At 40.1% G+C, this 23,857-nt stretch overlaps 1 protein-coding gene across 2 annotated transcripts in view; it reads right to left on the minus strand.

The window, feature by feature from the left end:
* Positions 1–23,857, minus strand: part of pik3cb (phosphatidylinositol-4,5-bisphosphate 3-kinase, catalytic subunit beta) — a 59,539-nt gene that overhangs the window by 13,770 nt on the left and 21,912 nt on the right. For both annotated transcript variants that reach the window (XM_023271997.3, XM_023271996.3), the window contains 12 exons: positions 16,030–16,225; positions 13,587–13,815; positions 11,302–11,531; positions 8,089–8,268; positions 7,094–7,261; positions 4,553–4,642; positions 4,012–4,266; positions 3,800–3,896; positions 3,539–3,669; positions 3,076–3,126; positions 2,003–2,191; positions 638–759 (listed from right to left, as the gene is read on the minus strand). In XM_023271997.3, the coding sequence (XP_023127765.1) occupies positions 638–759; positions 2,003–2,191; positions 3,076–3,126; positions 3,539–3,669; positions 3,800–3,896; positions 4,012–4,266; positions 4,553–4,642; positions 7,094–7,261; positions 8,089–8,268; positions 11,302–11,531; positions 13,587–13,815; positions 16,030–16,188 (1,901 nt within the window). In that variant the 5' untranslated portion in view covers positions 16,189–16,225. The remainder of the gene's footprint in view (positions 1–637; positions 760–2,002; positions 2,192–3,075; positions 3,127–3,538; positions 3,670–3,799; positions 3,897–4,011; positions 4,267–4,552; positions 4,643–7,093; positions 7,262–8,088; positions 8,269–11,301; positions 11,532–13,586; positions 13,816–16,029; positions 16,226–23,857) is intronic.

Here is a 23,857-nt window from a genome sequence, read left to right on the forward strand (position 1 = left end):
AGCTGCCTGACGGACAGTTCATCACTGTCGGGAATCAAAGTTGGATGGTATCATAAACAAGAAGGTCTATAGCGACATCTTGGTGCATCATGGAATCCCTTCTGGACTGAACCTGATTGGTCGTGGGCTCATATACCAAGAAGACAATGACCCCAAGCATACTTCAAAGCTGTGCAGAGACTACTGGACCAAGAAAACGAAATCTGGAATACTGGAACTGATGGACTGGCCAAGTCAAAGTAGAGACTTGAATCTTATTGAACAGATCTGGGATTTATTGAATTCAAAAATAGATCGCACTCAAGTTTCATCCAAAGCAAATCTCTGGGAACAGCTAGAAACTATTTGGAACTCAACAACAAAGAGACTGTGGAAAACATAAAAATAATGGGAGCAAGAATGCAGCTGTTATCAGGGCCAGAGGAGGTCAAATAACTATTAAGATTTTTGGTTAATATATGTGAATAAAGACCACTTAGTTGTTCCACTTTGTTATTTGTCTAATAAATAACAACACAGTTTTTAGTTTGAAACAGGTTTTTGACAGATTTCTAAGATACTTGTGTTTTCTCGTTATTTTGTCAGGTGGTCAACTAAATTTGTTCAGCACTTTATGTGGGCTGATACATGCATTTACCTCATATCACGTAGACAGCGCACAGCATACTCTCTGACATATTGGTCAGGGTAGTTGAAGTCCAGAAGCTCCAGAGCAGCTCTGGGACTCAGTTTGGGCCAAATCTGAAGCAGTGCTTGGAGCTGACAGAAATAGACACATTATTGGAAGCTGATAGACAAACATTTAATCAGTTACATCCATATGTAGTTCTCGTGTATCGCAGTGAATAAGACATAAAAGTCTGATTACCCATGGGACCACCCACAACAGAGATGCAATTTAATCCCGCAGTAATAATAATAATAGCTGTGATCATGAACGTCTTTTCTGAAAACAAATGAAAGTTGATTGGGTGTGAAACTAATCCATCGCATTTATTATGCTGTTGTATGGTTCCACTGAAGCACTCCCAACGGCTTTGTGCAAACTGTGTGTTGCAGATTTCGGTTTAATGCTGTAACTGACTGCCGTGTGTGTCTGCTTTTTAAACACAGTGCTGGCTGCAGGCAGTCTAACTTTAAGTTACATGTAAAGAAGCTGGTTTTTATTAATGATGCTGATTATAGTTGTATTTATATTTCAAAAGGCATGCAAATTTCAGGGAAAGAAGTCAATTTTGGCTCTAAACAATATGTAGGCTGACTTTATAAAATCTGTCAGTGAGCGCAGTTTTCTTCAAATGTAGGATATTTAATGAAATAACTGCTGTGTTCTTAAAGATTCCTCTTAGCGTTGAAAAAAATAACAATGATCAGCGTAAATATACAATGTAAACATATATTTTGTATGAAAAAGTCTTTTTTGAAAGTTAAATATACAAGTAAACATGGTATTGGTATATTATAAGACAATATAAAAGATGAACTTCTTTTGGATTTCACTGAATTTATAGAGCCCCTCTGGTGAAAATCAAGACTTGCTTTTTCTTGTTAACATGTCTATATGGTGTTTTTTTTATATGCTAGAAGTAAATAATTGCGTTGACTGTGAAATCAGCAGTTGTAGAGTGTTTGAGCAGAGTCACAGATGAGCTGGTGAACATGAGCTGCAGTGATTGGAGAGAGAGGCAAAGACTACGCACCCTGTGCATTCAAGTCATGTGACCTATTTCAAGGCAGGAAGGGATGTTTAAGGAAAAAAATAAATATGTAACTTTGATACATCGAAATGAGTTTTAAAGGTTAAATCAATGACCACAGTAGAATGTAAGTAAAATTCTTTACTTAAGAGACATTTTTCTTCTTTTTGTCTCATTATTCCAAATTTTGACTCAAAGAATGACATGGAGACGAGAATTTTAACTACAAAGCACACAAGAAATGCAGTCAAAATGATGAAACCCACTTGTTTTCTTAACTTGCATCAATGGACATATTAACTAACCTGAGCCATGTCCTCATGTTTGCTCCACTTGACGGACAGTAGCAGCTTGGGCAGCGACTGAGGGAAATTCTCATGACAGTCGTGGCGTAGTGTCCAGATCAAATCCTTCTCGTTTTCACACAGCTGAGAGAGCGGGTCTCGGTCCATGATCTCCTTCAGCTCTATGTGGAACTTCTTACCACCACGACCCTGAAAGAAATGATGAGGAAGGAAGAAAGGTTGGTCGGTTTGGACAGACAGATGAAGAAGATGTGAAAGAGAGAAAAGGTGAGAAGAATGAAGGAGAGGAGATACAGATGAACTGGCAGAGGAACCACATTGTGAAAGGAAATCAGAGCAAAAGGTTGGGCAGTGACAGTGAAGAACCACAAGAGGGCAGGAGTGCATCAAAGTACAAGGAAGTAATTTCTCACCATCTGCTATAAATGTAAACCAAAGATCAAGGACTATTATTGAATTGTAGCTGTTAAACAAGTTGTTTTTGCAGCGTCATTCAACAGGGAGACACATGATTTAAAGAGACAAAGACGTAAACGTAACATGCAAATGAAATGTTCTGAAGGAATGACAACAGCTGATGGAGTTGTACTCTCATACACAGGGTGATATACAGTAAAAATTAAACACTAACTTTTGGTCAATGATAATCCGTAGTTTCACCTACATGCACCTCATGTTAAAAGGGCTGCGTTCAGGCATGCCCTCTACATAACACAGGATTACGTAACCAGCAGCAACACACCCAGGAGTGTGTTCTTAGTTGAGGGGCGGTGAGACAGGAAAACGTAAAAGTAATCTGATTAGTCCTTCTAGTTTTGTAGTTTTAAAGGAGATGTGAATGTTTTTGCTGCTACGCCTTGCCGAAGTGAGAACAATGGGTTTCCAAGGAAACTAGCAATGGGTGCCTGTTTGAGAGGTTATATTTGTGGTGTGTGTCTGTTCAGCGTGTGAGAGGGGGAGAGGCAGCATTATGTGGATTTAACTTCCACTGGTTTTGCTCTTATATGCATTATGACTGAGAACAATCATTTAGGCATGTTCACACGATTATCTCCCATTGTACATGAACTCACAACCGGTGCGCAGTCATTTGCTCTGGCGATCTCTGCAGCTTTTTCCAGTATCTGAGAAAGAAAAGAAAGTAAGCTAGCATTATATGAGCGAAGAGACACCGATACATCACTGGCAGAGTGCAATAAGCAGGCAGAGCACGTCCTGATCCTCTCATACTAACAGCCACCACTTCATCATAATCACTAGGTACCATTATGAAGAGCACTAAGCCACTGTGGTGACAAATTCAGCTGCAGTCATGTCTTTCGAAAATGGCCACACTGGTTCTATCGAGTTTGCTGTACTCAAATAAAAACTCTGAGTATGGTAAATTCATTGCAGCCTTGACACATGCACATGAATAGAGAAGTCATTTGTTCAAGTGTTTGCACTTACTGTACAAATCTAAGCTTACTGCCATGTCCAAAAAGGCAAAAGGTTTCTACGAGTTGAACAGAGTGCAGTGATTAACTACTGTCTGACCTTGTCAAAAGGAGGGAAGATGATGGAGTGTGATGAGTATTCTAGGAAGTGGATGTGCAGTTCTGTAGCGTTCTCAGTGTACGGGTTGGTCTGAACAGTTCCTATGGGGTTCAGCATCTCTTCAAGTTCATCTGGGTCAAACATACACAAACACACTTGATTGACAAAGATTTACTGTACGCTTGGTAAACACTGCTGAAGCTCATTTGACTCTAGTTTAATTATTAAACACACAGGAAGTACTAGTGACTGTGTGCGTACCAGGAAACGAAGACCAGCAGTGCAGGATGATGTCTCCAGTCTTCAGCTGCCCTTTGTAGTCAAACACCATGGTGTTGACCCAAGCTATGGGGTAGTGCTGTATCACACAGATTTTTATTAGTCAATAAAAATTGTGTAAATGCGTGGAAATGGAGGGTTATTATTTTTAGGTTCTTGTTTGAGCCATTGCAAACAGCCTATGTCCCACTCACCACTTTCCCTGCCTTGCGGATGGTCTGGTACTTGTTTATGTGAGGATTTTTGGTGGATTTCTGCTTCTTCACCTTATCCATGACGGCGTAGATGGCAATGCAGAGGCGGGTCATGCGCGGCAGATCACAGACAGAGATGTCAAACTCCAGTGTGCTGTCTTTCCACGTGTGGTCCGAGCGTCTGCTACTCTCACTGCTCACCGCCGGCTTGCACAGCAACTCTGTGCCGTGAAAAAGCCCCGCCCTCACCTGAACCTGGGAGGGTAAGAGAGGTTGATGAGTGCAGCTTCATTTCTTATCTTGTGTTTAATTTCATTTGTCACTTACAAATTGCCACCATTTCCCCCCTCCCACACATTTTTGAGCCCCACGTCATAAAAAAAGTCACAACATTATCTACAGTATCAACAGTATTTTTGCTGGTGTGTGAAACTGTGGGGGAGACATGGCATAACTGTGTTTGCAGGTTTAATGCATGCACTGACATACTAAGAGGAGCATAAATTACTGTTTTATAGATGTGAACGAAGCAAGAGTTTACCTTGGCCGTCTCCTCTGCATTCACCTTGCTTCCTTTCACAAGGACTATCTTAAATGGGCTAGACACGTCCCACACACACGTCTGTACTTGCTGCAAGGAAAAGTGAGAGGAGAAAGAAACACGGCTATGAGTGAGCGGTATTGGCATAATGTGGTGTGAAATTACGTCCTCACAAAACGCTGCTTCTTCTTCACACCCACCAGTTCCCTGCACATGCACAAACAATATAGGAGGTCAGGCAGGTCATTCTGATGTCAAGCCAAGTGGATTTGCGAGGGTCAGCAGTCAGCAGAACAAACAGCATCACATGACACCTAGAAACTATGAACATGACTAACTGCCACACTTCCTGCTGTTTGCTGCCTCTCCCTTTGTGTGTGGATGTTTGCTTCAGTAAGTTTAAATGCTCATGTGAGTTTGATGGCGTATGTAATTTATTGTCTCTTATCAGACAAGGCACTATATTTTGTCTGCCTCTATTATTGCAGGCAGAAACAAAAGCCTCATATACTGTAAAGCCCCTCTGTTCTCTTCTCCTTTGTTTTCACCAATTATCAGTCAGATTTTTTTGCACACAGCAGCAAAGCATCCAATAACGGTTTCCTTTGATGAAAATAAATCTCACTTCCTGCCACAGAGAGCCACATGTCTAAAGAAAGCTTACTACTGTCTGGCCAGCATTTGTTCCTGTACCATTTTTCAAAAACACAGTTAAAAGTGCTCAACAAAATGACAGATCAATATAACACACAAAATCATAAAATAAATGTCCCATTGCCAAATCAACAAATTATGGAAAAGCTGCTTTAAAATGCCACAATTACAGCAAGAAACCATATCTATTGCCCTGGTCCTCTCAGGCAACTCATAACATCTCTGAATCCTAGCAGCTGCGGCTCATTTATCTGTCGGTCTAAACATAGACTCTGGAACAAAACCATCAGAGGATCTCAAAAACAGAGGACAGCAGCAGGTTGAAGATATATTGCAGGGCCAGTTCTATCATGTACAAAATATCAGTAAAAATTTTAAATAAATTCCCAGACCAGTTGGCAGTTAAAGGGACAACACAAACAGTATAACATTGTTTCTTATTCCCAGTTAATGCTAAATACCAGATCTAATAGGCCAGGCTAATGATCTGTCCACCCCTAGTTAGAGGGTGCCGAAGGTAAGACTGGTATATTTTTTGGTGATGTGATGAGAAAAAAGCGTAGTCTTAAATATTTCTATGTTGAGCAAAAAGAGATTGAGCAAGAGGTTTTTACAGAAAGGGAAAGCAAATCCAGTTCAGTGCTGACAGGAACAGTCAACTAATGGATTAGTCAATCAAAAGACAATTAACTGGCAACAATTTTGATGACAGTTTTGGAAATTTAAAGACTAAAAAAAATTAATCACAAAAATGGTAAGCAGTTTAATCAAAAATGAAAATAATGATTAGTCATAACTCATTATATGGATAAAAAATTAATTTAACTGGGGCATCATGGGACAGCAAAGTGTTTTGAAGCCTTTGAAATGCGATCTTTGGTAAATTTCATCTTTGCTCATCAATCTCACCTCCACTTCTGAACAAATGTACAGGACTGAATTTGTCACAAAGCATGATACATAGCGATTGTGACACTGATGACTAAATAGATACTCCCTGAAAAATGTGACTCTAAGTGAGGTTAAAATGGTGGCTGTTTGTACTGTAAAGCAACAGAAATTTTCATTCATAAAAGCAGGAACAGTAAGAAAAAGTCATGAAGTAACTGTTCTAACACTGTTATGGTGGGTCTGATAAATGTAATGTGATACTACCATTTTAAATGACGCACACCTGTAATATTTATCAACTTTCCGAACCACACCAGGGCATCAAAATGTTGCAATTAAAACCCCGGGAGACTCGCTAGCGGTGACCAATTAAATTCGCGCTGACATTTAAAATGTGCATGCACACATTGAGCAGTAATGCCACTGTGCACGTGGAAGCAGCAGCAAAGAATTGACAATGTTTCCTGACAACGTGGCAAATGCTGGCAGGCCACTGTGGGCTTGCTCCAACACACTCAGAACACTGCCTCATAAAAGACAGGTGGCAGCTGCCAAGTACATATTTACTCGGTAAACCTCCACACCTGCACTGTGTTGCGCAGGTGAATCAAACTGTGGAGGTTTGCCATTTTGATGCAACAAGACACTTCTCAGTAAACACTGACAGATATTAACAGACCAGTATTTAGTGTATATGAGAACATCTCTCCTGTGCATCACGATCCTCAGTCATACACAGATCGTTGCCAAATAAATAGCCTTTAAAATATGCGAGCACAAGCTTCATGTTAGCAATATGGTATGTGAAAAATTTCAACATAAGGAGATGATGCAGATTTATTTCACTTCAGTCACTAAAGGTCATGTACAATCCGATGATCTGCATAAGTATCTGTTAGCAAAGCAGTATTCCTTTGAAAACAGCAGCAGATGTTGAATACACAAAACCATCACAACATAGAAATGAGAAGCACATTCATTGAATATTGGACCTACCGTGGGAACCCTTCTCTTGGGAGGTAGTGGTAAAGGTGGGTTGGAGGACTTGCGGGAAACCACAGCGCCAATGGCAGAGATTTCCTTGTCAAAAATGGCCTTCACGGCACTCGTGTGAACCAGGGTGAGACGGGGAGGCTCCTTGGCTTGCAGGCATGTACGGATGTACTGCGCACAAGACAGGACTGGATTAGGATATAGCTATGTGCATATTCAAGCTGTTTAAAGTGCAGAAAAAAAAGATTAAATTAACCAAGCAAAATAACTACTTTAAGGGAAAAAAAACAAACCATAAAAAGGGGAATGTATGCACAAGTTCAAATTAACATACAAGGTTACACAGAAACTACTTCCAATTTAGAGGTCTTGGTATTATTTTGAGTTAAATCTCATGTTTAAAAAGCACATGTAGCCAATAAAACTGAGACAGGTAAAATTCATACAGATTTAGCTACTCTTACACAACATTGGTATAGCTAGATTGATACAACTATTAAGCGTAGTGAATTCATCGACATAAAAAAAAAATCATAAATTCCACGATATCTGTTGAATACAGACACTGTGTGCCTAAATCTTTTCTGAAGAGGCTGAAACATGCTCTGCATAAACATGCATGTTTTAAAAGTATAATTCACCATCCACACCTGTACTAAAAGTATTTCTGTTGAGGCGTCACCTCTGTAGTTCAAGCCTGTTAATGTTGTTTTGTACTTAAACTTTTCCTGGTTTGACCTCTTCCTGGAATCACAAAACAGGCTCAGGGATGGTATTGTCACACTAAACACTCTACAGTTTTCAGAAGCAGCTGTGGCAGCCATCCTGCAGGTAGTAATGGACAAGGACAAAAAAGCCTACTGTGTTTTAAGAAGACTGTCTGTACTATATCTAGATCTGGCCATGATACTGATTCAAGAGTTGACATATTTGAGTGAGGATTAAGGTCCATCAGCCACTGATAGACATTTGACAAAGTCCAATGTGTAGCCACTGACCTTGTACTGAATCAGGGGATGGTCTCCACATAGGAAATCCAGGCAACGGCTGACCCTCAGCATATACTGGCCCTTCCATGCCTCTTCCTCAGGTCTGTGGGTGGTCAGCCACTTCCTCAAAGCCATTTCAATCAGCTCAGTGGGAGTACTGGATGATGGCACTTTCAGACTGGCAGAATCCTGCAAGACAAGAAAGAAAAATAGAGATGAAGAGGTTGATTTGAGTGTTTATTATGGTCATAGCTTAGATTGTTACTCTTGCAAAAACAGCTGAAAGGTTAGCCATTTAGTAGACTATATTTTGTGTGTATTCTTTGTCAAACTCTGGAGTAAAAGGTGTCAAAAAAACAGAAGGTCAAAACTTGAGAATGTCCAACTGGAGGTCTTGCTGCTGGATCATACAAAACAGTGAAGACGAATGTTAGTGATAAAATAGCAGAACATGTTTTCCAACACACTTTACCTACAGACATACACCACTATATGTACACAGGAATGTAGATGACATAATTGGAGAGAGGAAAGAAACGGGAGAGCTACATGTTGTGCTGGCTCTTCCTGAACACTGTTGTTGGAACCAACAGTACATTGGGAGCCACTAGAAATTCAAGTCAAATTTCAAAGTCAAATCAAAGTGGTCACTTGGGCTCAGTTGTCCAGATTTATACTTTGCATGTTATTGTTTAACCGTCACAGTGATAACATAGATAACAGGCATTAGGCTACCAATGAAAAGATTTTCCTTACAAATAACATTTTATTTCAACTTATTCATTGCTGTATATTATTATAAAAACACACTATTATCTGGGATGATCACTAGAGATGATTGTGTCATTGTGTCTTTTACAACAAGAGCTTCAAAAAGCTGGTGAATGAAGGTGATTGTGAACTTCCATCAAGTTAACTATTGGATATTTTGCCTTTTTGCAATTTAAAGTAAGTGTTCTCAATAATCACAACATATGGGTGAATAATGTCATTTGTGTGTTTGTATTTATTTGTTGTGTGTCAGTGAGAGGCAGACTGTTGACTGTGAAAACAGAATAATGGTAGGGGATGCCGGTGTTATGTTATTGTGCTGCTTTTGGTCTCTTTAAATAAAAACCCTGATAGTGACCCTATGCATGTGGTTATAGCTGTTGCCCTTCACATAGCTAGTAGCCTACGCTGCAATATGTAGTCTCATTTAGACAGCTGGTAATCCGGATTTGGTAATCTTGAAGAGTTTATATCTGGATCAGGGTGATCCTATCCAACATAGCCTTGAAAAACTGTTACAAAGGTAAGATGGATTACATGATCCTGGCTAGCATAACAAGGGATTTCCAAATCTGGATCATTCTGATCCAGATTAAACTTTTTGAACAAGTAAGCCTTGGACGTGTGTCTTCATGGCTCAATGAACTCTGGCAACAAAATGTGTTTCAATACACGAGTCCACCATACATTATCACAGCCAATCTAATATGCGCCGAGTGCCTGCCACTCTTGAGCCCAGTGCTTCATGCTATTTATAGCACAGCACTGACCCGATACCTGAGATGGAATTATAATTTCCTGGAGGTTTAATAGAAAAGTCCTCCATTAATAATTAACAGCAAAAAAATGGCTGTAGCCATGTTATGATGGAACTACAAGATTGAAAATACCTGCAATAGGTATTCCTACAGTACTTAAATCACAACTATACATCTTTCTAAATTGTGGAAACTTTATTTTGATGCTGTAATCAGATCAGATTTGGATGTAAATGTGAAGAGCAACTAAACAAACAAGGTTAATCACTGAACACCCCTAAGCCCTAATGAGATCACTAAAAGGAAGGTTCACATCGCAGCTTGGAAATATTCACTTTTGAACAATGAACAACACCAGCACACTTCCTGTCTATAATGTGGCTTATTGTGTCTGACCTCCCAAATAAGACTTCCTGCCGAAGTCCACCTGAGCACGGAGTGCTGTGGCACAGATGGCCTGTCTTTGTGCATGTGCAAGTGTGGGTCTGATGTTGATCAAAGATGATATACAAGGGTCTGGAGGGACACGACCATCTGTTTTATTATTAAATAATATTATTTCTCTAACAGAGGCAAACATAAAGACACTGAGGCAGAGACAGATGGAAAGACACAGTCAAGTGAGTTCAGAGGAGGAGAGGGGAAGAGAGGTTCATTTTAATCAGTGTTTTGGTCCCTTGAGCCGAAATGCTAATGTGTGCGCGTCTGGGAGAATGGCATAATTTCGCTGATGGTTTTGACCCACTTAGTGTTGTCACATGTCCTGCTAGTTGGACTCAATCACGTGACCTTTGTGGAGCTGCCAACTGTGAACAGAAACAGAGGCTGAGCTACGATACATGTGCCTTCACTGGTGGAGTCACATGGCTAATTTTTCTTCTCAAAGAAGGTAGTTTTGTTTTCTGTAGTGGTACAGTAATTCAAACTGTTATTTTGAGTTCATTATGCATGCAGAGATGACAACAGACAACAAGGTATGAATTTGGCTAAAGAGTGTGTTATTATCTGTCCTTTTTATCTTGGTCTCCTCCAGGCTATTACAAACATGAAACATAAAACACATACATAAATTAGCCATCCTTCTTTGTAATTGTAAGCTGTTTGTCAAGAAGAATGAGTATCCCTCGCAGCATCGTAACAGCTTTTAAAGTACCCCTTAACATTAAACACAACATTATTAAACATACAAGGACCTAATGACTCTAAATGAATTCAGTTTAAAGATAAACTGTTTTCACAAGGCAATCAGTAATAATACCATAGTCCTATAGGCTCTCTGGGAGGTCTCAAATCATTTAAAAATCTAATGCTGTAAAACACTGTATATTAGTTCTCATTGCATATTTATATTTATTTTCCATTTATTTCCAATATGTAGTATTCAATATTATTAATCTCAATATCACACTGAGATGCAATATTGGTCGACTCTGCTCATGGTTCAGATTATTTTGCTGAGCTGTTTTTTTTGGGAGAAAGAGGTGTTAGAAATTGTAGGTGAAAAGGTCACAATTTAATACCTTTATCACCAAATATGATAAACAAAATGAACTACATTTGAGAAATTCAGTTCATTTTAAATGAACACTTTACTTATACCATATATAAACTACAAATCCACTTAAGTCTTCTCCAGTGGCTACACTCTCCTTAAAGTTGTTAGTGTTTCCAGCACTGGGTAGCAGACTCTCACCTGGGACTGGTCAAAGTGGATAATGACTTTCAGGTCTGACGGCCGGTCGTTGACTCCGTCCATGATGGCCGTTCCAGCCGCGGGTTCCAGCTGTGGTGAGAAGCAGGCCTGCAGCCACTCTGTGCATGTCATCATTTGCACTTGTTGCATCCTTTCCTCGCTGATACGCAACATTTTGCAGCGAAAGTCTTTCACCTCCTGGTCATTTATGGCATCGAGTTCATGAAGACCTACAGGAAATTAGGACAGGACATCGCTACAGCATTGTGACAGTGAAAGACTTCAATATAATGGATTGTTCTATTGTACTCTGTACTATTTTGGGATAATTTCTCTAACCATGTGCTTTCAGAAGATGTCTTCATAATACAAGAACTCAGCTATAAAATAACTAATTGTCTTAAAAGTATGGACCATAATTATAGAATTGAAATGATATATGTTGTGAGTCGGTGCGATATAAATAAATTTGAATTGAACTGAAATTAATTAGTTCTTTTGCAAAGCAAGTTCTCAAGTATTAGGCCTTAGTATATTCTCAGGTAACACACTTTAATAAACAGGCTTCAATCATGGAAAATGCACAACCACCTGTAGGACACTTGATACCAGACACTAGCAGGAATGAATGTGCAAGAGGAAGGTAAATGATAGTCTCTCATAGGATTTAAGCAGAGCCTTTTAATGTGCACACTAGTACCAAACGCCAGAGGTATGAGCTGCTGTTTGGATGATCATATTTATCTTTCTGTACCCTTTTGAGATCGTCTCTGTAGTTTCAATCAAACAGGTGCTGCTCAACAGTTTCATGGTAATGAAATCAACATGTTGACATTTGCAGCCATTTAACATTCATATGACCCTCAGCATTCAAAGAAGGGCTCTGGACCACATCAGCTGTGTGAGCATGTAGGTCGGTTTGTGACTGCATTTCCAGAAGGAAAAAAAATGGTTGGCTGTGTGAGCGTGTAATAGTTTGTTACTGTGCGCTGCAGGCGGTACGAGTGTGTGTGTGTGTGTGTGTGTGTGTGTGTGTGTGCATGTGTGCGTGTCTATCCAGACATGCCTGTGGGGTTCCTTTAGAAACACCACTTCACTCTGACAAAAGCCTTTAAAAGATCCTGTCAGATCAAAGTGGAGCCAGGAGAAGAGAATATCAATATCATCTGAGTCTCCTTCAATTAGATTCAGAGCTTCTTCCTTCCTGCTTTGCACTTTTTCTCCTGAAGAGGTCTGTTGTGACTGAAGGACTTCAATGATGCTGGATAACTTGGTTAGAAGAGGGATAAATGTGTTTCTTTGTATGACACAGAGCAGAGAAAGAAGTTGGTCTTTTTTAATTACATGTTCACTGTACGCCTACATGCAATACCAATTATTTAAGCGCATATATCTCATTTTATTTACACATTCAGCTACCAGCTAGTGGGGCTTTACCAAAAGATTATTTTCACTGTGATAAATCTTACAGTTCTTTTCCTGACAAGCCACTGAATTCTGCCTTTAAAATGCCTGAAAATAGTGACAGTATGTCTTACACTGTTGGCGGAATAAAACAAGCAAAGTTGTTGTGTTTACTGTCATGCATGATAAACAAAATTAATTCCATTTGAGAAACTGGAGCAAGCAAATGTTTGGCATTTTTGCTTGAGGAATGGCTGAACAATTGATCTATTCTTACAGTTGCTGATTCATTTTCTTGCAACTGACAAATCAGTTAAATCAGCTGTGTTGCTGATATATATAATTAAGTTATAGTAAACCAGCCTAAGTTTGTTTGTTTCAAATAAGCAAGTTTTCCGCATAAATCAACATTCTGTCAATGGATCAGATTTTCAGCAAATGTTCAGGCACCTCAGAGGACAGGGCTTTTATGCAGCAGTGACAGACAGATGTTCTCTGCTCATCCAAAAAGCCTAATCTTCACAAGAGATAATATAAAATGACATGTGATGGAAGACATGTCAGGAACACGTCCAGTCAATCATCATGCTTCTCCATCAACCACCTGGACCAGTGATAGGGGCCAACTGCACAGGAGACTTAGATCTGATGGTTGAGGCGAATGTGCTGACTGGAGGAGTTACTTAGCATAGTGGACGAGGTGCTAAAGGCTTGTTGTGTGTCGAGAAAGATATACTGTAACACTTACCAAGTCTTAAGTGCTTTTCTTTATTGTGAACGTCAAACAGAGACAGTGAATGAATCAATCAGGTAGGGAGTAATGCATGTGATCGTCTGCCACTTTAAACCGTGGGAGAGTCTTGAAAGTGATGATTTCTTACCCTTGCCAATGAGCACGCCAATTTTGGAGTCCAGCAGGCGCTCTGCTCGGCCGCAGTTGCGCGTCACCAGCTTGAGGACAGGCAGGAAAGGGCGAACGTCGCACAAGCGCCGGGTTTCATCCTCCAGTTCTTCGTGCACAGCTGCCTGATTGACGCATTCGAACATATGACTCTCCATTTCGCCGAGGGCGGGAAACAGTGGGAAGGTCTGAGCCTGCTTCCATAAGAGCTGGAAGGAAGAAGAAGAAATGGGGTTTTCCTCAAGTACCTTTGCTCCACAAAACTGCAGGAAGGGGTTTCAATGATCTACATTTGACTGTCTTCACAAAAAAATCTAGTTAGAATATGTGTAACTTGGCTAAACAGCATCCTTGTTTTAGGCTTGATGGCCATGTAAAAATAAAATTATCTGATTTTGGGAAAGGTTTAGAAAAACAAAGGCTTATAGTATCTGCTTAGCTCACAGCATTTTCAATGTAATTGAACCTTGTAAAGCGAGAAGGACATATGCTTTTTATTATTAAATGATGCCAAAAAATATCAAGTGCAAAAAACTGTATTGTTATGATGTCATATATTGACAAAGTACATGTTCAGGAACAAACGTTACTCATGGCAACATGACACAGCTTTTGGGTGATGCAATCAGGATGTGAATACTACGTCCATCAGCTAATTCTGGCATGATTCATGTTCCTGTGGCCTCACAGCATGATCACAGGGTTAGGTGTTAAGGTACTGTGTGTTTGTCTGTGCACAGAGCTACTCTGTAAGCAAGCTGGAACAAGACATATTTGCCCTCACAACATATAATTTCTCCTCAAGAACACTCGTGATTTTATGTTATGTTGATCACAATTCTGCACAAACCACATGCATGAGGATTTAATAACTTGATTGTACAATGTTCTTGAGATTAAGTACTTTAGAAATGACTGTAATGGTATCATCATTTGTTACATGGCTATTTTGTCTTATATGTTTACAAGCAGGCAGTCTCAACAAGTGTCAAATATAAAAGAGATTTTCAAAAGACAATTGTCAATTCTACAAAGCATTTTAAAATAGATGGGTTTCTGGGAAATCAGATCTAGTCATAGTCATGAATTGAGATTTGTGAATGAATGAAATAAGGCTGTTCATGAGACGAAAACTGGTACATAGCAGTCTGTAAGTCTGACACAGGTCAAAAGGAACATTCTGCCCTTTAGCTAAACTAGTACCCTTCAAGGCTTCCTAAGAACAGTCCTTTTTAAATTTTCAAGAAAAGTATCAGAGCCTCCCTGACCTTCAGTTTTTACAGCTTCTATATATATTAAATTCAGAGACAGAAGATCTCTCACATGTCTGTGTCAACAAGCATCTTTTATGCGGCACACTCACTGAGACCACTGGGCAACAGCAGACACTTGTGGTAGTATAGAATTCCAAGAAATATAAGTGAAAATATTACAGCTAAGGGGAAGTATCTGTCTGTATGTCTGGTCACGTCAAAGGGATGACAAAGATCCAAGTGTTTTTTAGAAAATGGTGGTCAGACATTAAGTACATGTATACAGACTGACTTGTTCATTTTCTATTCAGAACACACTCCTCAGGGTATATTTAATAGCTCCCGTCTAACGAAAACATATTTGATTTGGGTCTCAGTGCAGGAAATGTTGTACACTGAATAACTAGACAAATAAAAAGGCTGTCCAATACATACAGCCCTGCCTTTGTGTAATACTACCTTTGTAAAATTTGTTATGGATTAGGGTTGTGCATCTTTGTTTTCATATTGTCAAAGAGTCATTAGGAGACATACACAATCCACTCACATTACATATGGGGGTAGCATGTGATGGCACTCAAGTCAACACAGACTAGCACTCTAACTGTAAATACAGGTTGACTAGTCTAAATTTAAAAATCCATATAATCACAAAATTAGGTGCTAAGAACATCCAAGCAATGATCATTCCAAAGACCTTCAGATTAAAACAGATTACATTACACATTGTTGAAAATGCAAGCAGCTTCTTTAAATTCTAAAGCCTCATCTAGTCTGACTTCTGACCTCCGCTTACTCATGATGTCATGAGCTATGGGCATGCTGACAGTTATAGGTACTGACAAACAAAAACATGCAGCCAGCCGCAACAATTTCCTCTGTCAAAACAGGCACAGGATGATGTCTAACTGGTGTGTGTGTGTGGGTGTGTGTGTGTGTGTGTGCCGCAGCCTCTGATTTTCCTTATGACAAAAGGCCTGCAGGCATATAAGAGTAATAATATAACAAGCAAAAGGAGTTCATTTAATTTCTTAAAGTATGATTTATTGGAATTCATTATCTGTTGTGCCATAACATGGCTAAAACATACAGCTTTGAATTAAAATGTTGCTTATACATCCCTTTTTTTCCCCCCCAAACCTGTCCCGTTACTAACCCAGCGCCACTCACCAGTTTGATGTGTTGAATTGTAGCCTCTCGTGGAACGTCCATCTGGATGTAGATACCAGTGGGCAGCAAAAAGTCCACAGTGATCTGGTCCGGAGCGTGTCCGGCCAGGGGCGAATGGGCTGCCCATATGTCCAGGAGGTCTGTCATGGCAGGAGGCATGGCAAAGAACACCTAACACCACCTCAACCATAAGGACCTAAAGAGAAGCCACAAGCAAAATGCACAGTTTAAGTGTATTGTATTGTAAAATAAGAAGAGAATAGAATGGAATAGAATTTATTGCCATTTGCACGCAGGTACATCGCAGTAGTACATCCCTGAAGGGCGTAGTGGTTGGATAAGTACAGATCAGGCTTTAAATACTTAATTACTGAGGAGAAAATGACAGATCAGGTTAGAAAGCTGACAGAATAACAACTTCAGAACTAGCAGAAGATGAATAATATCTTGAATCATTCACATTTTTAACATAAAATGAAGTCAACTAACTTAAAGGCAAGCATGTCTGAACTGAAAACATGCTAATAGAAAAATGTAATCAGGAGTAAAACGATACAGTTTCAAGGAAGCGGTTTGAAAAGGAAAATTTTAAAGTCTTTTCCAAGGTAAAAGATATGTGTAAGTAAAAGTAGTACTTATGCATAGACACTGCACATCTCTAATAGGTTTGCAGCAATTAATCAGTTAGTGGTGAACTAAAAATGTATTGTTTGATTATTCGGTCTAAATAATGAAAAAAAAATTCGCTATTGCAGCTTCCTGGATGTGATTTTTTTTTCTTTTTTTTTCCTCTGCAAATGTTAACACAATGTCTTTGAGTTGTGTACAAAACAAGACATTTGACAAGATTATACTGGGCTTTCAGAAAACACTGTCTGATAGCATTCATGATTAATGTGACATTGTACAGACCAAACAACTAATAGATTATATGAGAAAAAAAAATAGATTAATCAACAATGCAAATAATAGTTAGCTGCTGCTTTATTCTCCAATCTAACTATACACCTGGTCAAAAAGGTCAAAAGTGCTGAACAAAACTCAGAAAGGCAGGTTTTGAAAACGTTACAACAATCCAGCAATATCAAAAAGAACACTGCTGTTGTTTTTCTCCTCATACATTCATTAACAAGAAGCTGACAGGCACAAATGAATCAGTGTCACTGTGTCCCTGTGAGGGCAGCACTGTGCTGAGCTGGTAGGAGGCCGCTGGCTTTAATTTGGATAAGGGCCAGTGCTCAGAGGAATGCCCACTAAGCAAACAGAACAAAAGTTCAGCCTGCCTTCCCCTCATCTAACAACCTGGTTCCCCAGAACAGAACACACATACGATAAAAACACTCACACTTACAGATGGGTACTGCATGTATCAAAGTAAATGTAAATTATGCACCATGCACACAGTTTAACACATGCTGCTGCCAAGGTTATTATCAAAAGTAAGTCAGGAGGAGGTCATCCTGCCACAGTTCCTCTCTACGTGTTCAAAAACACTTTCTCAGATGAGAATTTCCGTAAGCCAATGACAAACACAAAACCCACAAATGTCAATATTCTGTGTGTGCTATGTAACAGCAAAAACACGCAATTCAAGGACACAGACTAAATGCTTACATGTGGCCACATAAACACATGCACACAGCATGTTGACTGCACTAGTTACTTCTATTGAGATGCAGTAAGTGGCTTCCCAGCTGCTGGTATAAAACAGCCAACAGCCTGGTTTCCATTTGGGCCTTTGCCTCAACCACAGCTGTGCCGTCTCACCACTTCCACCTGCATTTTCCTCATTACCTACTCTTCAAGTGGTCTAATACATTAACTCTTCCACTAAGCCACAGGTCCATCTCCATTTCGCCTCGATCTGCCCATTAAAAATGACAGCCCTGATTGCCCCTAATGGTCTTTCCCCTGTAAGTTAAGTGCTCAAGTAGGCTGCTTCGAAATGTGCCTTAGTATGGTGCAATATCTGCGGTGCATTTGGAGCCACGATCTCAGCCACTTAACATTATCAACCATGCAAAAGGAAACAGTCTTGTGTGTGTTTTTGTGTACTGTTCAAACTGTAGATCGTTGTCTGAACATCCCCTCTTAAAGGGTGTTTTCATATGATAAGGGGTGACAGACAAAATCTGTTAAACCCCACCACAATTGCTTATTCATCTATATGCACAGGACACAGGTTTGACTCACTGACCTACACACACACTTTCAGGTTTTAACAAGACAGTATGTAACAACACAAGCAGCCATTCAAATTTGCAGTCGTAGGGCAGACAATGGCGAAGCTGCTACGTCACAAAGGTGCACAGTTACAAACATGAGCAGTAACTTGACACGATGTCTGTCTGAAAAGTTGACAGCACTGTGTTATCAGGTATGGCTGAGTGAGCACATGTGCATTTATACACAACGTTTCTCTCAATAATTATGGGCTTCGAGGATGACGCTTTTACAGCAGACAGCTTGAATACTGTCTCATTCTGCTGTGATGTCTACACAGTCAGCCTCTCTCCCTCGGTCTCTTTCACATACACACAGTACACAGGTGAGCAGGGTTATTGAGGATGTGGTGGCAGACAGCCAGAGGTCTGCTGCCAGGTTAGGTTTCAGCAGGAGGATCACAGGAGGACAAGTTGGTTTGCAAGATCAGGAAGAAAAGAGAGTTTCATGTGGCAACAAACAGAGAAGCCTGGAGGGATACGTCCAGTTAGCCGACATTAGGTGAAGTAAACAATGCATCCCTATGTCGCCTCCATTCCAAAGCTCCCCAGGCACACTTTGATGACTATGTGTGTTTCAAGGTGCGGATATATGATCGTACCAGCATGTGCTTTGTCTTTTCTCTGTGCGAACAGAAAAAAAAGATTTTGTGATTATACAACAGTAATTTGAATCATGAATTGATATTTCTTGTCAGATTTCTCTTTGCAGGAAATTAATTATTGCCCTAAATTACTTCCCTTTCACCACAAACCCTTCCAAAAAAAAAAAAACAAAAAAACTCCTTGGATGAAAAGAGAACTGTCATTTATTCACATCTTCAAATCATCATGGTGTCTGATCAAATATCTGCAGATGTACTGGAAAGCTGGAAAGGGGTGTGTCGGCAAATCAATGGAGAGATGGGGGATCAAAGAGAAGACAAAAACTCATCTGGTTGTGTGAAAATGTCTCATTTGCAAAGGTCAATGAAAACACAGACTACATACAGTATGCCACAAACAAGCCATCTACTAAAATCATACCACAGATGACAACGACAAAGTGAATCTTTGCTTCCTCTGAACCAGTGACATGTTGTGATGACCTTTCATGCCCAGATGCATTTAACAGTAACACTGGTGTTACTCAGCACTCTCTTTCTAAAGCTCTCTGTCTGACAGTAAGAGGCCTGTGAGGTTCTCTACAATGGAGTGTGTGTCCATGCGTCTGTGTGTGCGAGTGACTGAAAAAAAGGGCTAAAATAAATGGTGTGTGTGTGTGTAAAAGGTTATGCCTGGTGATTAAGGGTCTTGTGACACATTTTCTTCCACACTGTGCTAAAAATAAAGTTCACAAAGAGGATCTAAGACCTCTTCACCTCACTGCTACCACCACTGTACTCCCGTAAATGACTATGGAGACATACATAGAGGCAATACTGAGACAGCCTGAGTCAGCGGTTCCACTTCTGGGCAAGTAGTGTGTGTGTGTGTGTTTATGTGTGTGGGTACAGGTGGAATTGTTTATAGACAAATATGAAAAAAAATGGTTTCAGTTAGCCCATCTTTTTGTATACAGACACACGTAATTTAGTGGACACAGTTAAAGGAATTGCTTGTATGTATTAGCACTATAATTAATAGTTCACAAATGGATTAGTAAATGAGCACAGGTTGTATAAGAAGTAGTCTCAGACTGCAAGACCTGTCTTCACAGGGTGTTTCAGTGCTGGAGAATGGCCTGGCTGCACTTTATTATCATTCTGGTGTCTGATCAGTTCATATTTCTATAAGCAAACAATCATCCTGAGTGGTGCGGTAACTGTTCTCTAACAAAGTAGAGATGGGTGAGTTGTTTTGGTGGAATGCACAGAGGAAGTAGAGCACTGCCAATGAAATGGTTACTTCACTGAAAAAAAAAAACCCCAAGCAGACCTGTTTAACTGCATGATCCAAATGTTCTTCAGGACTTTTCAAAATGTAGGTTGCTGCTTGGAGGTTGTTGTTGTATCCTAGAGTCAAGGGAACTGTGAAAATTGTAACGCTAAGACAGCAGAAAGAGAGCAGAAAGCCACATGAAATGTTTGGAGGAACTGGCACTTATAGAAGTCTACATCCAATGAGTCAGAGGCTATAAAAAGGAAAAATACAAACAATTCCCTTATTCAATCATCTTCTAAAATTGTGAAGATTTGTGGCTTTTCGCAGCTCTTTAATGCTGTAAATTGAGTAACTTTTCATTTTAGTTGGAGCAAAAGCTATGTAAAGTCATCATTTTAGGTTCTTGGACATAAACAAACATCATAATAAATAACAAGAATGATTATCAGCTGCAGCCTAATTTGTATTAAGATATATTTATATTTACAATTGATGTTGTTGCTTTAGCATCTGTGTCACCAGCACATCTCGTTTCAGTTTCAGCCACTAACCGCAATGGCACAGAATGAAACTCATTGCTCATGAAGCTGTACCATAACAAAGATAGATTGTGCTGTGCTTCATGACACAATTTGTGGACAAAACCTTTACATCGCAAGAGGAAAAGACCGACACTGAAATTCAACCCAGCAACAGCAGACAACCCATTCATTAAAAGCAATGCTTTCAGTGTTTACTAAAAAACCCAGGGCATGACTAATTCAGGTAGTGCACGCAGAGCAATGTAACCAGACGGTGTGGTAGACATGAATGAACAGTGCTTGTAAGCTAATGCTCAACATGCTTACTGTGTTAAAATTCGGCTGCAAAGTCGTGTGTTGGCCTGTGTGAGTAGGTTAATAAGCTGTGTGAAGCTCAATAGTACGAGCTTGTCTGGCTGGTGTGTGGATAAGTGGCCAGCTGGGGAGTTTGTGTACTGTGGCTGGAGTGTGTGTGGATGTGAGTCACCTGTCAAGCAGTACTGGTACTTACTGAATTTTAGGAGTGGACATAGGTGGTGGCTGTAGACGGTAAATACACACTCAGGTGTAATGGTCATTTTAACTCACGCACTGTGGTTGGGTAGTGACTAGACATGTTTGTGTGAGCATGACTAAGTATGTGTTCGTACGAAGTCACCATGACTATCCCAGTGCAGACCGTTTTTTTGCATTTCCTATATTTTGTAATGTAATGTACACAGTTAGATGCCTTGATTTTTAGATATTTGCTGTATCCTACAACTATTAATTGCTTAAGATCCTCAGTTTCCCCACAAGGATCAGTTTCCTACGATGTAACCCCAAATCATCAACTTTGTTCTGTTTGTTACAACAAACAAAAAGTGCATCATGCTCGGTAATAAAAATGAGGAAGAACGTGAAAACCAAATCCCCCGTAAAAATATTCTCACAGTCTCTAAATAGTCACACACATGCTGTATCTGAGAGGAAATGTGAATGAAGTGTCTGAGTAGGAGCGTGCGTGTCTGTGTTTGTAAGGTTTGTGTGCGTGATTCAACCACATCCGAGCAGCAAACTGGGCTCCATCATACTAACCACCTCCAGTGACACAGTGGCATACACCCACTTCTCAGACAGGAAGCAATGACACTAGTGAGGAAGTGAGTGACAAACAACAACCAGAGAAAAAGTCCCGACCAATCATTCATAAAAGCTGATGAATCAGACTCTGGGTTGTTACTGCTGTTACTGAACAACAATCTCATAATCAACATAATCTCATTAACTAAACCAGAAGAAGATAAAAATTCTTTGAATGCCTTGTATGCACAGCAGCATTTGTTTGTACAGCTAAACACAATCCAAAGCACATGCATTAGTGTGTCCCTTTTAAAGATGATATTTTTTTTTTGGCCTTTTCAGCCAATTATATTGACAGGGGAAGACAGGAAGAGCAGGGAGGAGAGAGGGGGAGCAACGAGCAGCAAGTCCATGCCATGGAATGGAACACATGTCCACTGTGGTGGAGGTTCTGGGCCCCAGTGCATGGGGTTCCTGTTCAACCACTTTTGGGGCACCCCACAAGATGGACGTGGCCACGGTGATGTTCCTCACTGGTTTGTGGACTACTGTTTGGATGCTTCATGTTTGGAATTTGCCATCTTGGTTTTTTGAGACCAGATGTAACAACTGAGGAGTGGATCTGACTGAGAACTAAAGTACACTATGTATGTCCAGACAGTATGAACTTTGTGATCACAAGGTAGCCCTTACTATTTGTTTTTCTGTAAATGAGACCATGGAAGGTGACTTGAGGTGAAGGAGGCCATAAACTCATTAGGAAATTGTTGACTTAAGTAACAAATCAAATGAGAACTAGGGTCATTGTTACACAGACTTCTATACAACAGTTTCCCCCCCCCCGCCCCCCAACCAGAGTAGTCGCCAGAGTGATGCTGCAATGAATTTTATGGGTGGTGTGGCTCCACAGAAACGGAACAAATAAATGTGAGTGGACAGCAACAGATGCAACTTGTAAAGTGTGTAAAGTGTGTCACCTACAGTAACTTATGGGCAAACATCACAGTGGCACTACAATCACACCTTCAACATGGACAGTTCATCTTTTACAATGGATCATTATGACATCTTCACTGATGCCTTTTGTGCAAGCCCAAACTCCCTACTGTGTTATCATGAAGATGGGTACTTTTTACTTGCAATCAAAGTGACAGGTGCTGCGTCACAATTCATCTACTGTGACACTAATCATATCCAAGCCATAGTGGCATTGTTACATCATTGGCAAGAAAACACTACACATAATGAAAGCGACATCTTTAATAACCTTGTCTGAAAATCTCTTGTGACAACTGTGCACAAGCACATCAAACTATTTCTATCCGTGACATCAAGATGAGCCGCTCTGCCTGATAGATTGTGACTGTGGAAGGCTGAATTGTGACTGTATTGAGTTTGAATGACAGCAGGGGGGCTAATATACCCTCCTTGACTTCTATTTGTGCATCAGAAGGACTGGGTCATTAGCAGAGTGGAAAAGGGAAGGATGGAGCAAGACAGACAGAGGGAGAGCAACAGCAGCAAGTCCTCATCTTGTATACCACAGATTGCTTTTAGAGAAATGCATAATCCATCCAACAATATTCACTAATGGCAAAAATGGAATAGGATATCCATGCATGTACGCACACTGAATTTAGCTTGCATGAATTAACGGTGAGTGAAACTACAGACAAAATGTGTGATTTCAAAAGAGGCAAATGGCTTACATGTTATGCTTCAAGCAGACACCTGCACACTGTCTGCAAGAATATATTTATTAGCCATGTTTCAGTCCTAGACGTTCATCCAGCAAAATTCAGGCTAGTTTTTGCCCGATAAAGGTCTAGCACCAAAACTTTTCTACTAAATATATTCCTGCCACCAAAACAGTTTGCTAGTCTGTCTGAAACTCTTGGATACACTTGCCCCCTCCTACACACCTGCCTGATGAAACACATGTGTGAAGAGTTCCTTTGTCTTAAACTGTACACAATGCCACAACAGTTTTTCAACCAAAATACATTCAACACAAAAACTGGAGTCTATCCCAGCTGACTCAGGATGAAGGCAGAGGACACCTTGGATAGGTCACCAGTCTATAACAAGACTACACATAGAGACAAACAATCACACACACATTCAAGAGTGATCTAGCTTATTGAAATTCTAGATCGGACA

The sequence above is a fragment of the Amphiprion ocellaris genome, chromosome 7 (assembly GCF_022539595.1).
Source record: "Amphiprion ocellaris isolate individual 3 ecotype Okinawa chromosome 7, ASM2253959v1, whole genome shotgun sequence".
Lineage (NCBI taxonomy): Eukaryota > Metazoa > Chordata > Actinopteri > Pomacentridae > Amphiprion > Amphiprion ocellaris.